We start from the raw sequence: 15,167 nt of genomic DNA on the forward strand, positions 1-15,167 counted from the left end.
TGGCCTACGTTCCGTTATATGAAAAGGATAATGCGGACTCGCATAGTGATTCCCATTCATCTTCTTCAAAGGTACAGTCCAGGTCCTGCTCCCATTTGTTTTTGGCGTTTAGGGGTATTATTTCAGTAAACTAAGTAAAGGCCAAAATTCTATTATATGTTAATGATAGGATGCCTCTAGGTGAATAACTCCTTTTAGAATATCATCAATGAGGAGGGGTTTTGGGAGAGTGGAGCTTCCTCCCTGACCTGTACCTATGAAGTGTCTGACCTGTAGATATTTGAAGAAATTAGTAGGTGGAAGGTGCATCTCTAAGTGATTCTGGTAAAGCTGGGTTGTTATGTTATTCCTGTGAAATGCAATAAAGCTACCATCTGAATCTCAAACCATGTTCTTGCTGTGTGTTTAAATGGGTTATCTGAGCTATTCTTCAGGGTGTGGTACGACCGGATAAAAGGAATTCCGTTTCGACATGATGATTGGTTTTTGGATGGCCCCTGTGATTGGCCGACTGACCTCTCTACAACCAATTAAATAACTAAGGGGGCCTTGATTAAATAATTCCACTTCTAATTCAGCAGTTATACTGAGATTTTGTTTTTGTCTGTCAAATAAAATTCGGATTGGTCCTCTTAAGGAAGGCAGGGCCTGATTTGCCTTGTTGGCTGGACAGCCAAGGCACTAGAAATCAGAGAGAGATCCCTCCAATCTGTGTCACCTGGATGTAAAGTCTAGGACTGCTCTATAAATAATGAATGGGGCAATGTTTGACATGTTTGTGTGAATTGACACACCCAAATGGGGTTCATACTCTAGCATTGCTAACATGTCGGAACTAGAATTTAAATCTCATTTGGGTGTAAGAAGTTGCGCAACCATTTCATGGTCTCACAAAGTCAGAGCCCCTCCATTCTCAATGGAGCAGCCCCAGATAGACATAGTTTCAGTTAGACTTTATTAGTCATATGTAGGGTAACACAGAGTCAACGACGGTACAAGGAAATTAATTTGATATGAGAAACGGATCAGCACAGCAATAAGAGCACTATCGCAATACGGGCGACAGTGGCCCAGGAGTAGAGCGGTCGTCTGGTAATCAGAAGGTTCCCAGTTTGTTTCCAGCTCCTCCCGGCAGCTGTCCAAGTGTCCTTAAGCAAGACATTTAAACCCCTAACTATGTAAAAATGGCATAGGTAAATGTGCCATAAAGTACTAAGTATGTATGTCAGAATCGGAATCGGAAAGGTCTTTATTGCCAAGTCGTTTTCACATACAAGGAATTTGCTTTGGTCGTTTCCGGTGCGACATTGGCGGACAGACATTAACAGACAGAGATAATACAATAAAGAGGTGGAGTAAGATAAAATGAAATATGAACTACCGTAAGTTAAGCACAATAGAATAGAATATAATTATGGAATCAAATAAAATATAGGCCAGGGCTGTACATCTGTAAATAAAGAGGTTGAATAATATAAAATATATAAATATTTAGTGACGTAAGTCAAATATAACAATATACATATAAAATTTAATATGAACTACCGTAAGTTAAGCACAATAGAATATAATATAATTATGGAATCAAATAAAATATAGGCCAGGGCTGTACATCTGTAAATAAAGAGGTTGAATAATATAAAATATATAAATATTTAGTGACGTAAGTCAAATATAACAATATACATATGTGAAACTGAGGAGTTGAACAAATGGAATGGAATAAAGGAATGAAATATGTGAGAATGGGATAAATATAGCACTATATACAGTACATATACATGTGAAAAGGGTGCAGTGATGTGCCACCTCCGCTACACTGTACTGATTTGTGGCTGTGGGCTGAACAGTGATGCAGCCCCCCCCCCGTCACCCCCGCTACTCTCTGTACTGATTTGTGGCTGTGGGCTGAACAGTGATGCAGCCCGGCCCGTCAGCATTCTCTCGCCAAGGTGCACCTGTAGACGTTTGTGAGGATGTTGACGTTGATGCCAAACCTCCTCAGGAAATAGAGCTGCTGGAGAGCCTCCTTGACCACTGTGTTCATATACAGGCGACGGCACACATCCGAGGGTTCTCCCTTTGGTTTCTAGCTTTAGGAGAGAGTGGTACGTGTTCACAAATATTGACTGAACTGTCCCGGGGCACATGAGTAATGTGAATTTCAATGTATTGACATTCCCCGTGAAGTGATGATCATAAGGTCAAACAACTTTGTTCAAATACCTTGTTTGCATATTCAAAAGGGGGATAAGCGACGTTTGGTTCATCACGTTGTTAACACTTTCCTCTGGAGACACGTTCACCACCACAATGGAACCCTTTGCAGGATTGAGGTTTTTGTATGTTTGACTTGGTATTCATTTCTGTTGATTTCTACAGCTTCTGCAGCAGCTGAAGCGCCTCATTTGTGACCTCTGTCGGCTTTACAACCTGCCCCAACATCCAGATGTAGAAATGCTCGATCAGCCCCTTCCTGCGGGGCCGATCAACCCGGAGCGAAAGGTACAGTAGATTTGCGAGCTGCGTAACACAACACATCTCTTGATAACGTATGAAAAGGCCGGTCTTCTTGTGTCAACTCACAGTATCTTGTACTCCAAAGCATGGACCCGCAGATGAGGTGACGTCCGAGGAGGAAGACGAAGAAGACATGGGAGAGGTGCTTTTCTAAAATCATTCTTGACGATATCGGTGTCCATAGTAGTATCACCCTGGCTTATTGTGTCAGGAGTGACCATGTGATATCCTATCTACTGTGTCTATGACTCAATGTGTACTTGATATATTGTGGCAGCAGGACATTGAAGACCTGGACCATTATGAAATGAAAGAAGAGGAGCCAGCAGATGGGAAAAAGTCTGAGGATGATGGGATTGAAAAGGAGAACCTGGCCATCTTGGAGAAGATTCGGAAAAACCAGAGACAGGATCACCTGAACGTAAGTGCTCATTTGGTAGGTGTTTTTCTCCTTGACTTCTAGGAATGCACTGATATTTGTATCCGTTATTAGGCAAATATCTGTTATCAAGTGAATACCTGTTAGATATCTGTTATTAGGTGAATATCGGGCTAAGTTAGAGTATCCATATCAGATATCTGTTATGTGAATATCTGGCTAAGTTAAAGCATCCATATCAGATACCTGTTAGATATGTTATTAGGCAAATATCTGTTATTAAGTGAATAGTATACCTGTTAGATATCTGTTATTAGGTGAATGAATACCTAAGTTACAGTTAGATCTGTATCATACAAATGTGTCTAATACAAAAATCTGATGCCAAAAGCCATGGGCAACAACAAGCCAAGAGCACAGCAATGTGATTATCTGCATTTGTGACACATGTCATGCAATGATGTTCGAAAATAGATGTTTATTAAAAAAAATGTATCGCTGTCACTATACAAAATACTATATACTGTTACGTTAAAGGTGCTGTAAGTGCAATTTGTTTTGTTAAAAGTGTTACAGCCATCACTGATTTTGAGCGTTCGGTCAGTAACATGGGTTTCCCAGGCCCTCTGCTCTACAGTAAACGTAAAATAAATTTCTGGGATCCCGTTCCAACTTTATCCAATCGGGAGAGAGAACTCCCCAAAGTGGGGTGTTGGTAACAGGAAAAACATGATGGCTTGCTTGTAAATTTACTCTTTTTCGATATTTTGTGAGCCAGGCACACTGTTGCGCTGTGGTAGAGGGTGGCTTGCCTTGCACTCATAGACCTTCTCTTTTCCACCTAAACGGTTCACTAAAATACGTTTCTGACAACATTTTAGATGAGAAATAGGATATGCAATTGCTAGATCTTAATTCATATTTGATCTGCAACACCTAGTTTTATAGGAAGTTACCCAAAATGCCAATATCACTTACAGCTCCTTTTAAAGTAATGGATCAGATTAGTACTTCTCGTATACTACCGCAAGTACTCTGAATCCTTATCGGCAATGAAAAGGTGGTGTTTGTGCATCCTTATTGATTTCATCATATATTCTAAATTATATGGTGGCTAGGTGTCCACTTAACTAGTTGTGTGATGTATGTTTCAGGGTGCGGTCTCTGGCTCGGTGCAAGCCTCAGATCGCCTCATGAAGGAACTCAGGGAGATCTACAGATCACAGAGTTACAAGACAGGTGAGTGTTCACACCAGGGCCGTTTTGCTCTCGTCAACTATTCGTTTTTACAATTGTAATCAATAAATCATTTTAATGTCTTTCTACAGAATGATATATTACTCTCGCATGTCTGACATCACCCTAATAACATTCCTCTATATGCTCTGGTCTTAAAGGTGCTATAGATAACATTTCTATGTAGATTAATCATTTTAAAAACATAATACATCCACTGAGCTTTTTAGGAAGAATAAAAGTATTGCTTTTCCCCCAAAGAAAGTATTGATTAATTAATTTATCATTTATAAAATGTTTGCAGGTCCTAAATGAATAATGTTGCTTACATGTTGCAGGCATGTATCCCCTCTCCACTTCCCATTTCCCTATCTGGAATATGCACCTGATGGGATAAATGAAATGCTGGTGATTAGGGCTGCACGATTCTTGCTAAAATGTGAATTACAATTTTTCTCTAAGAATTGAGATCACGATTCTCTCACACGATTCTTATTTTTTCAATAAAATAATTTATTGCACTCTTTCTTAAACAGACAACATAACATATCAAAGTGTTTGATTTAAAGAGGAACTATCTTATAAATGGCCTTTTCCAGGGGTTTGCATTGTTTTCTAGCAATGTGGGGTTGTACCAACACTGTTTATGTCTCAAATTCTATTTTTGGTGCATTCCTGCAGTTCAGATGAGACAAAATCCTCCCCCACTGAACCAAGCCATTCTGATTTGACTCGCTCGCTGATGTGAATAGGCACTGATCTGCCACCGCGCACCCACAATCAACTGTGATACGTTTATATGAGCAGCGAGTGGAAATAATGCGGAAGCGGTTATTTAGCAGAGACCTTCAGCTGTTCACACACACACACATCGTGCATCAACCAGAGAACTATATAAAACGGGTGGGAAGGTAATGGGACTGGGAGGAGGCTCTCTCTCACTCTCTGTCTCTCTCGCTCTCTCTCTCTCGTACTCACTGTATCACGTCAACCTGTTGCAAAAATATCATAGCGCACGCTCCCACGTGTATTCCGATCCATGCAATAATATTCACGGGGGTATATATTGTCATTTGAAACAAGTTACCAATGCATTGTCCCGTGGGATTATGCCCCCCCCCCCCCCCCCCCCCCGCGGTGAAATTAATTAGTCCCTCTATCTCTCTCTCTCCCCCCAAAAGGTATCTGCCAGTGCAGTGGGTGACTGTCACTCAAAGCGCATTGCGAGTATGGGCGGAGCCCAGCCAAAAACAGCTTGGAATCTTGAAGTGCAGAAACTGCTGCTCTACAGTACTTGATTAGAAATACAAAACAATAAATTTTTTGGAAAAGAAAAACCTTACTGATGTATTCCATAGACTCACAGAAATTGTGTAAAATTGCCCAAATAGTGAAAGAAATAGTAAGATAGTTCCCCTTTAAACTTAAACATAACATTATGAAAGTGCTTGACTTAAACTTAAAAGTGTCTTGTAACATACAAAATAACTCGAGTCAGAATCGTCATTTTTAAAAAGTTAAGTAAAAATGTAAAAAAATATATATAATATATATATATATATATTTTTTTTTATTATAAGAAAATCGTCATAGTTTTTAAATGAGGTCGCATAGGTCTATTAATCGAGATCGCGATTTCTTTTTAGATTAATCGTGCAGTCCTACTGGTGATCTAGTGTGACATCTAGTGGCTGAATGTTATCTATAGCACCCTTTTAAAGAACAATGGGTTTGAAGAAGTCCCTCCACATGACATCTAGTGGCTGAATGTTATCTATAGCACCCTTTAACACTTTGAGTGCCACGAGGTGGCGCCAGAGGTAGCGCTTCAATGCCACCATCGGCGCCAATGTTACGCTTAATATCACCTAATCTATGTTTTAAATTATGGCTATGTGTCTAATCTGCCCGTCGCTTATCAAATAATCCTTTTCCAGTCAGTGCTGTCAAGGCAGATTGTTTTTTTATCGCTTCATTTCCGTTTGAGAGCATTTTGAAAAGCACCCGTTTTGAGGTAAAAAAAACAGTTCATTCTGGACTATTCTATGATAATCGTCTTTTACTGGAATATTCCAGAACGTTGATATTTGTCGGCCTATTTATGAATTGTTTTCAAATAAACGCTAGATGATCAATATTATACGTGCGCGCAAGCACATTCGAGCCGCGCACGGATAATCGCCGTGTTCATTTCCTCTTGGACTTTTACAGTGAAACCGAAAGAGCCCATTTCACAAAACAGCCTATATCTTCATCAAAATGAGTCTGATTATCCTAACACTGATAACATAGATTCCTTACCTGACATCAGATGGTATCCAACTGGTATATTCCAATTCCTGATCACCATTCGAAAAAATCGATGAGTGTATAGATCCAACGTGTGTACAGTGTAACACATGAGTCCGCGGGGCTCAGAGCCCCCTGAATGAACCCTGGTACTCCGGCTGCATCAGTGGACTGGAAAATGTGGAGTACAGGATTTTTTTCCCCATCCATTTTCATTGAGTCCATTCCAAAATCCCTTATGTCATCTGGGAGACGATAGGGGGCGCTTTTTTCCACATCTGATCGCCGGCGGCGCTCGGGTATACTAGGGTAGGCTCGCGTGATGCAATATGATTTCAGAGCGCTAAAAAAAAAAAAAATCAGAGAAATCTCGTGAGTGGCTTTCAACATAACTATCGGAAACCCGAGATATCTCGTGAGTGGCAGTGAAAGTGTTAAAGAACAATAGATTTGAAGAAGTCCCTCCACATGACAGCATGAGGTTGCTGAAGGACAATAACGTGTGAAGGGTTTTACACAAACAATTTGACCAAATTATCTATTAACTAAATCAGTCTTATGATTATTAGTCAGCTAAGGGTTTCTTAGTCAAATATAGAAATGGCTCACATTAATCTATTTAATTAATAAAAAACTGAAACATTTTATTTGCCAAATACAATAAATATTCAGAAATGTGTTTTGGGCATAATGGTGCAGAGACATATTTCTACATGTTGATTTCCACAGCATGGACAGACATATTTCTGCATACTGATTTCTACAGCATGTACAGACTTATTTCTGCATACTGATTTCCACAGCATGGACAGACATATTTCTGCATACCTATTTCCACAGCATGTACAGACTTATTTCTGCATACTGATTTCCACAGCATGTACAGACCTATTTCTACATACTGATTTCCACAGCATGGACAGACATATTTCGGCATACTGATTTCCACAGCATGGACAGACTTATTTCTGCATACTGATTTCCACAGCATGTACAGACTTATTTCTGCATACTGATTTCCACAGCATGGACAGACATATTTCTACATAATGATTTCCACAGCATGGAAAGGCTTATTTCAGCATACTGATTTTCCACAGTATGTACAGACACCGCCCTACACTGTCTACAGATCCTCCTCATATACAGTGATACAAGGACAGCATGACGGCGTCCATACCAAAACATACTATTCCGTATTCTGTATGAAAAAATACTATTCAAAGTGTAATCATTGCCTCGTTTTCCCCCTTTTAAATTGTTGTAAGATTCCTGTGTTTTGTCTTATTCATTTACAGGTATTTATTCAGTGGAACTAGTCAACGACAGCCTGTATGAATGGCATGTCAAAATAAGGACGTAAGTACCTGCTTTTCCCCGTATTAAAGGTTAACTTGATACTGTCCTGACTCCTGTTAGATTTGACTGGTGTTGTGGTTCTGGTTTTGTCTTTGACAGGGTCGACCCTGACAGTCCGCTGCATAGCGACTTGCAGGTCTTGAAGGAGAAGGAAGGAGTGGACTACATTCTACTCAACTTCTCTTATAAAGTAAGATTCCGCAATCACATTTCCACAATATGTTTTATTTTTCTGTTTAGAGAAAGCTTTTTAAGATATTAACAGTTTTTTGATTTTTTTTTCTTTGACAGGATAATTTCCCTTTTGACCCACCTTTCGTACGGGTGGTTTCACCTGTGCTCTCTGGAGGGTGAGTGTGTTGTGATTTCCCTGCCTAGCTTTCTCATTTGTTACAAATTCCAGTACTAATTTCATCCCATCCAATAAGCATGTGTGCACCATTTGTATTTATTTTTTTAAATATGTATAAATCATTACTTATATTAGTGAAATCAATGGGGTATGATGCAGGTCTTTAGAAAAACATTTTCTAAGACCTATATAGTTACTTAGCCTAATCATGTTGTGAGACCGTTGTGGGATTCATGCCACCTGTGGCAGACTGAAACATCAGCTTCATGCCACCTGTGGCAGACTGAAACATCAGCGTCATGCCACCTATGGCAGACTGAAACATCAGCTTCATGCCACCTGTGACAAACTGAAACATCAGCTTCATGCCACCTGTGGCAGACTGAAACATCAGCTTCATGCCACCTGTGGCAGACTGAAACATCAGCTTCATGCCACCTGTGGCAGACTGAAACATCAGCTTCATGCCACCTGTGGCAGACTGAAACATCAGCTTCATGCCACCTGTGGCAGACTGAAACATCAGCTTCATGCCACCTGTGGCAGACTGAAACATCAGCTTCATGCCACCTGTGGCAGACTGAAACATCAGCTTCATGCCACCTGTGGCAGACTGTAAGCTTCGTTTACATGAATTAATTTCAGTTTGTAATCACAAAGTGTAACAGTTATAACCTCACACTTGGAGGTATTATGGAACTGGTGTGACGATATTTTAAGTCACAATGTATTGAATAGGATCAAATCCCAAATTGTGAGGCATGCATAATCGTTTGATAATTGAATCGTAGGTGTAGTAATTAAATAGAATTGTGAGGTCCCTGGTGATTCCCACCCTTCAGTGAATCTCTGTAGTGTAGGAGGTGAACTCAAGCAAAGTGTATATAAAACACGCTTCCCTTTATGCCTGGCAAGCAAGTACAGTTTCTTTAGCCTCACAGCGCAAACACACCAATCGCGCACGCAGGCGGGCGGGCGGCGTCTATTCGAAGCCCAAACAACTCCTGCTTCCGCGTTCGAGTTTTGCGCTCTGATTGGCCACTGACCTACGGTATTACGCCCCCCTTATCTACTCCAGTTCTGCGCGCCCAACTCTACTAACAGCCTGCAGCCTGCTCGCTTGTCCTGCCTCTACTAACAGCCTGCATTATCCAATTCATATCAATCGAAATAACGTATTGTTTTCATCTCTCTATATTAACGTGATTCCATCAACACAACATAAATGTTCAAAACACGACAAGACAGTTTGCATCACTTCCCACGGTTCTCGGCACTTATTCTACCGGTAGTGCGGTAGTTGTTGCCACGGTATTGGGTCTTTGGGTGAATACTTCATTGGCGGGGAAGAAGAACACTGATAGCGGGGTGTGGACCGTCCCGCGAGCCGCAGACCACTGTCCCGTGAGCCCCAGAGGCTCCCCAGAGTCTGGGGCTCGTGTATTTCACAGAAATACACTCGATATCTGCATTATTACCACACATATAGATGTTGTTCAACCAGCTAATGTGTCTATCTTTCCCAATACAAATAAACCATATTACTATACTTTTTCAGGAGTACAGTCACACTGATCATCATTCTAAAATCAATTCTAACATTCTAATTAATTATATAATAACTGGTTATACATGCAAAATGGACAATAGAACACTGGAACTGGAAATATTTAGAAAAATCTTCAAACGGGGACTGACTTCGCAATAGACTAAGCATTTACAGCTGTTCCAATGTAAATGTGCCTTCCTCCGTGCACTTTCGCCCGCTCTGAAGTCGGACTCGGTGTGCACGGCAACGCACGCTGTTCTCGCACGGAGCCTGCTGGTGTGTTTGCGCTGTCAGCCTCCCATCACTGCAGTAGAACGTTTTAGACTTTAGTACATTTATCTTTTGCATTTTAACCATTGCACTCCAGTAGAATTGTGCCAGAATAAGAATAACTCTGATATTGCACCATCTGTATCTATTGCTATTTTCCATTGATGAAACATTTTCCATTTGTAGCACCTATACAGCCATAGAGGAACAGACTTCTCCTGGGATCCATTGTCACCACCAGCATTCACAGTTTATTCCTAGCTCTAAATATAACAAATGATTATAAAAGATTTGCTTTCTTGAAAACTATGATCTTGGACACAGGATCCCAAATAAATGGATTTTTTAAATCATCTCGCAGCACAACAAATTTGTCATAACTGTTAATACCTTCTTAAACATAAGTGCATAACCTCCTAGAAATGTGCACCAAATTATTCCTAACATGCCTTGCTGTCCCTTATCTTAGCTATGTTCTTGGAGGAGGGGCCTTGTGCATGGAGCTTCTCACCAAACAGGTAGGAACATGGGAAATGTATATATATTTTTTTTAACAATGTATTTATTGGGTTTTGGTTTGTAAATCACAGGTATATCAACAGAGCAATACTCTGCAAACACTTTCACCCTGTTCCCCCTCCCATAACCCCGCCCCAAACAAAATAATAATTCACCTCAAAATGGGTTTATAAAGGATACACATTTAAATTAAAATAGAAAATAATAATAAAATCTAAATGTTTTACACACTGAATAAAGGGTGTTTCTGGTTGTTTTTACACAATCAGATGAGAGTTGTCCTGCTCCCTATAATCTTGTTCTTGCTGAAGCAAGTTCCCTACATTTGTATTATGTTTTAAGAAGTACACAAACGGTCCCCAGGCATTATCAAAAATGTTTTGTTTACGTCTAACAATATACATTATCTTTTCCATTGACATGTTGGAAGCCGTTTCCTTAATCCACATACCAATTCTTGGTCCATCAACACTTCCAATTAAGAGCTATTACATGTTTTGCTTGTAATATGCACATATCTATGAATCTAAACTCTTTGCTTTGTAGATGGAAAATGTATTTGATAATTTATTTAATCAAATGAATAATAATTGTCTCCCATGGCTAAATCAAACATGTGTGTTTTTTCAGGGCTGGAGCAGTGCCTATTCCATAGAATCTGTTATAATGCAGATTAATGCTACCCTTGTCAAAGGCAAGGCCAGAGTTCAGTTTGGAGCCAATAAGGTAAAACTATTTAACAAATGCCTTTACAGTTTACACTATGAATAGTACAACACTCCTTATGTTTGTACCTAGAAATCATGTGAATAGAACAAATTTAGATGTTATTTGTTGTTTAGACCTGAACTTTAGGGTGTAACAATTTCTTCTTCTTTGTTTTAACGTTGTCATCTTCAGTTTCAGGAACTTTGATTTGTCATACGAATAGTTATTTAAACCTTAACCTGCACCATTTAGTTTTAAGTCCTTAAGTCATTGAGTTGGGCTGAACAAGAGAAGGCCCTCCTCTCATCGACGTATGAAACCCAGTCAGTGTAACTGCCCATACGAGCTCTTATCAGGCACGGCCGGTGGCACAACATTTTCTCTGCAAACAGAAAAATGTGCGATTTATGTATACGAAGAAATAATAGGCTACGGTCTTTTTTCTAAAGCACACAACAAGTACACAGTGTCATAAATGTGCAGATAACTGGTCCTGCACTACTACGCACATTGTGAGTTAGTGACTCTTCAGTGAAGTTATGCTAAGAACGGCGCACAAAGGTGTCTTGCTTAAAGACGTCTCTTTTATTGTCGTTTTCTCTCATCCTCGTTTGTCGGACGTTGCGTAGTGCAGCTTTTTTTTAGTACCTCAGACGAAGAACCATATAAGAGTTGTACCCTTCCTGCTGTCTTGTTGTACAAAACTTGTAAGTCGCTTTGGATAAAAGCGTCAGCTAAATGACCAAATGTAAATGTAAGTCCATTTTAAGTTTTCAGAGGAACAATGTTTTCAAACAAACGTTATTAAAGATGTTTAGAGTGTTGTGTTCACTCATAGTTGAAGACAGTCGAGGTTGAGTAGTTTCTGGTGATATATCACATTCACACTCTCAGGTGATTTAGATTAACTTCACACCTGCAAATACATGGACTGTTCAAAACCATCTCAAAACTGACTTATATGGTTCTTCAGTGCACAGGTTAAATTCTTGTCCGCCTTCTTTCACTTTATTAATCTGCACATCTAACAGCCTTCGATTTCCCTCTCAGAACCAGTACAATCTTGCCAGAGCACAACAGTCATACAAATCCCTGGTGCAGATTCACGAAAAGAATGGTAAGCAACCGTTTGATTACTCATGGCTCTTTTTAGACATTCTGTTTTACAAGCTGCACAGATCAATTGGTATTGGGGGTTTCTCTTTGTTTCCGTTCTTCCAGGCTGGTACACACCTCCAAAAGAAGACGGATAAGAAGCTACTTCCATTATGCACTGGGAACATATGTATGTCTTTGGGTCAAAATATTTTATTTCTCCCCCCCCCCCCCCCCCCCTCTGACTTATTGGGAATATATCATCTTTCTTGTGGAAACCAACTGGCAAAATCCCCCACGTCTCGTTGGCTCAATAGACAAGTATCTCTTGGCTCCGCCGCGGACGAGACTCCACTCCTGTATCCCCACTGCTCCTCCCCTCTGCGTCGTCGTCGCTGTGGAGAGCGGGCGTGAGGGGAACACTAGTCTACTTCTTTTAAATATGCTCATTTGTCTTTTCACCCCCCCCCCCCCCCCCTCCTTTTTAAATGTGGGGAAATGCTTTTTTTCCTTTTTTTCTCTCCCCCATTAGCTGCTTTTTTTGACAACGTGGGCTTGACAAACAATCAGTTCCACTGCTCGAGTGGGAACCTTTCTGACAGCAGATAGAAGCCCAGGAGAGAAGCTCAGTTTTTAAGCGCCAACTCCAAAACCCTCTCGGGCCACAGCATGGGATTTTTATGAGAATGCTCCAGAGATCCGATTTGAAAGGAAAATGGATACTGAAGATCTTGGGAAGCGTATCACTGCAACTGTTTGCTATTGACTTCAATGCCCCCCCCCCCCCCCCCACACCACACACACTTGTTTTGTTGGAACATTTCTTGGTACACAAAGGCAGACATTGCTAATGAAATATGTGGCGAGAATGATTTTTTGTGGTTTCGTGAACATCCCAGTTTGTCTTTAAACCAAGATAGTCAAACTATTCAGCAACTACTGGCTCCTCCTTTGTAACACAACGCTATTCACAGCGACACACGTTGGGCCACGTAGGAAAAATCGAATCCGAGATAAACAGTAGTTGGTGAACAGATTCACCTGCGTTGAAATACTCTTAGGCAGAACAGACGGACAGACACCGTCTCAGAATGACCAGTCGGGGTAGGTCGGCGTAAGAGAAGCTCTCAACGGTTGTCGGAAAGCGGACATGGATACATTATGACCTCTGTTTGGGAATGTACAACAGACACATGTTAGAACTAATGAGGCCTTTTCTACCCCTATGAGTTATGCCTGGGTCCTACAATTGCACAGTTAATCTATGGGTCATTCTTGTGATGAAGAGAGTGACAGAACAGTTTGACGCTAACAAAACAAGGCCCTGTCACATGGACAAAGTTGGCGACAACTTGTTTGTTTATTCTGGGCGGGCCAGCTCATGACCACTGTTGTATCCAATTTTATGGAATATAGTTAGATTTCCACCCCCTTAGCCCCTTTCGTGACTGTGATGCACGCCAACAAGGTTTGGCCCAGTGAATCCACAGTCCCTTGGTCCTCAATGGCAAACCAACCTAGATTTACCCTGAAGAACTGGTTCTAACCGAACCGTTCGTTATACAAGTATCACAGAGAAATGTCAAAGGTACTCACAGTTGCACGAGGGTTTCGAACAGACGAACGTTAGGGTTTGAAAGCTTGGTGTTGCTAATAAACATTTTAATATTTTTTTTATAACCTGGTCAACACTGCTCAAAACGGCTTTAGCTGCCTGATGCGCCTGCGCTGTGATTACACCGCATGCGCATCAGGCACCCAATGCCGGAAATAAAGCTGTGTTGACCAGGTTATAAAAATTATTTAAAATGTTTATTAGCAACGCCAAGCTTTCAAACCCTAACGTTTGTCTGTTCGAAACCCTCGTGCAACTGTGAGTACCTTTGACATTTCTCTGTGATACTTGTATAACGAACGGTTCGATTAGAACCAGTTCTTCAGGGTAAATCTAGGTTGGTTTGCCATTGAGGACCAAGGGACTGTGGATTCACTGGGCCAAACCTTGTTGGCGTGCATCACAGTCACGAAAAGGGGCTACCAACCCCTCTGTTTGAACAGAACCCTGCTAAGATGGACTTCCAAGGAGTGAGATAAATTAAACATGTTTTGGATGTGTGATTGTCACTCTACCCATTCCTGCGCCAAAAATTGTTTGCTATATTTTCTGTACAAATATTGATTGTAGTGGTCCCGCCCCCTCCCCTTCCCTGCCCAGTTTACCTTTGTAACTATGTACATTGTTAGATTACATTACATCCTGTATTCATCCCAAGCCGTGTATCTCCCCCTTACTCTGCTGTCTCCCTAGTTTGTGGAGCCACTTTGGCCAAGGAAACTATAAAAGAAGGAAGGGTCATCACGTAAGAATACCAGCGTTCTATGCTCTGCTTGGTGCCAGTTCTATTAAAGCCTATGTAAATAGTACAAACAATTTACATGCTATCTGGGGAAATATATATCAACCAAATGATCAAACGTTAGCTAGTTAACAATGCAACAAATTGCTGATAATTCTGACATCTGAGATGATGACCTGTTTTAAATGACGAGGAGATGGGTGATCCCCTTCAACTCAATGTCGGCCGAACTGAACGTTTCCACACATGGTGACGTGATGATCCTTCCTTCTTTTATAGTTTCCTTGACTTTGGCCAGGAAGTAAAGTTCCAAATTTGCCAGGGCTTTGTTTGCTACCTTATATATATCAAGGATATGTTTTGGTGTCTATTGGTGCGTAATAAGAAGGATCGTTGTATTATAGTAATCACTGCTCTTATGAATCTTAAAATGCCCTCACTAAAAACATTAAGTTTAACCTTTTGCCATGCAATAGAGACAACATCCGTGCTATAGTCCCCCTGATCACAGGACAGACACTGTATCCATCAAAC

At 40.7% G+C, this 15,167-nt stretch overlaps 1 protein-coding gene across 4 annotated transcripts in view; it reads left to right on the forward strand.

Moving 5' to 3' along the window:
- The window catches only part of LOC311245168 (ubiquitin-conjugating enzyme E2 Q2-like), a 29,767-nt gene extending 15,988 nt beyond the window's left edge, over nt 1–13,779 (forward strand). Inside the window, exons 3-13 of one of the 4 annotated variants that reach the window (XM_084334969.1) lie at nt 2,383–2,505; nt 2,606–2,662; nt 2,798–2,956; nt 4,054–4,138; nt 7,723–7,783; nt 7,883–7,973; nt 8,075–8,133; nt 10,424–10,472; nt 11,104–11,199; nt 12,232–12,298; nt 12,403–13,779. In XM_084334969.1, the coding sequence (XP_084191095.1) occupies nt 2,383–2,505; nt 2,606–2,662; nt 2,798–2,956; nt 4,054–4,138; nt 7,723–7,783; nt 7,883–7,973; nt 8,075–8,133; nt 10,424–10,472; nt 11,104–11,199; nt 12,232–12,298; nt 12,403–12,434 (879 nt within the window). In that variant the 3' untranslated portion in view covers nt 12,435–13,779. The remainder of the gene's footprint in view (nt 1–2,382; nt 2,506–2,605; nt 2,663–2,797; nt 2,957–4,053; nt 4,139–7,722; nt 7,784–7,882; nt 7,974–8,074; nt 8,134–10,423; nt 10,473–11,103; nt 11,200–12,231; nt 12,299–12,402) is intronic. The other 3 variants (XM_084334971.1, XM_084334970.1, XM_084334972.1) reach the window with 3 other exon arrangements.
- Nucleotides 13,780–15,167: the final 1,388 nt, after the last annotated feature.

Source organism: Notolepis coatsorum (assembly GCF_963971535.1).
Source record: "Notolepis coatsorum genome assembly, chromosome: 18".
Lineage (NCBI taxonomy): Eukaryota > Metazoa > Chordata > Actinopteri > Aulopiformes > Paralepididae > Notolepis > Notolepis coatsorum.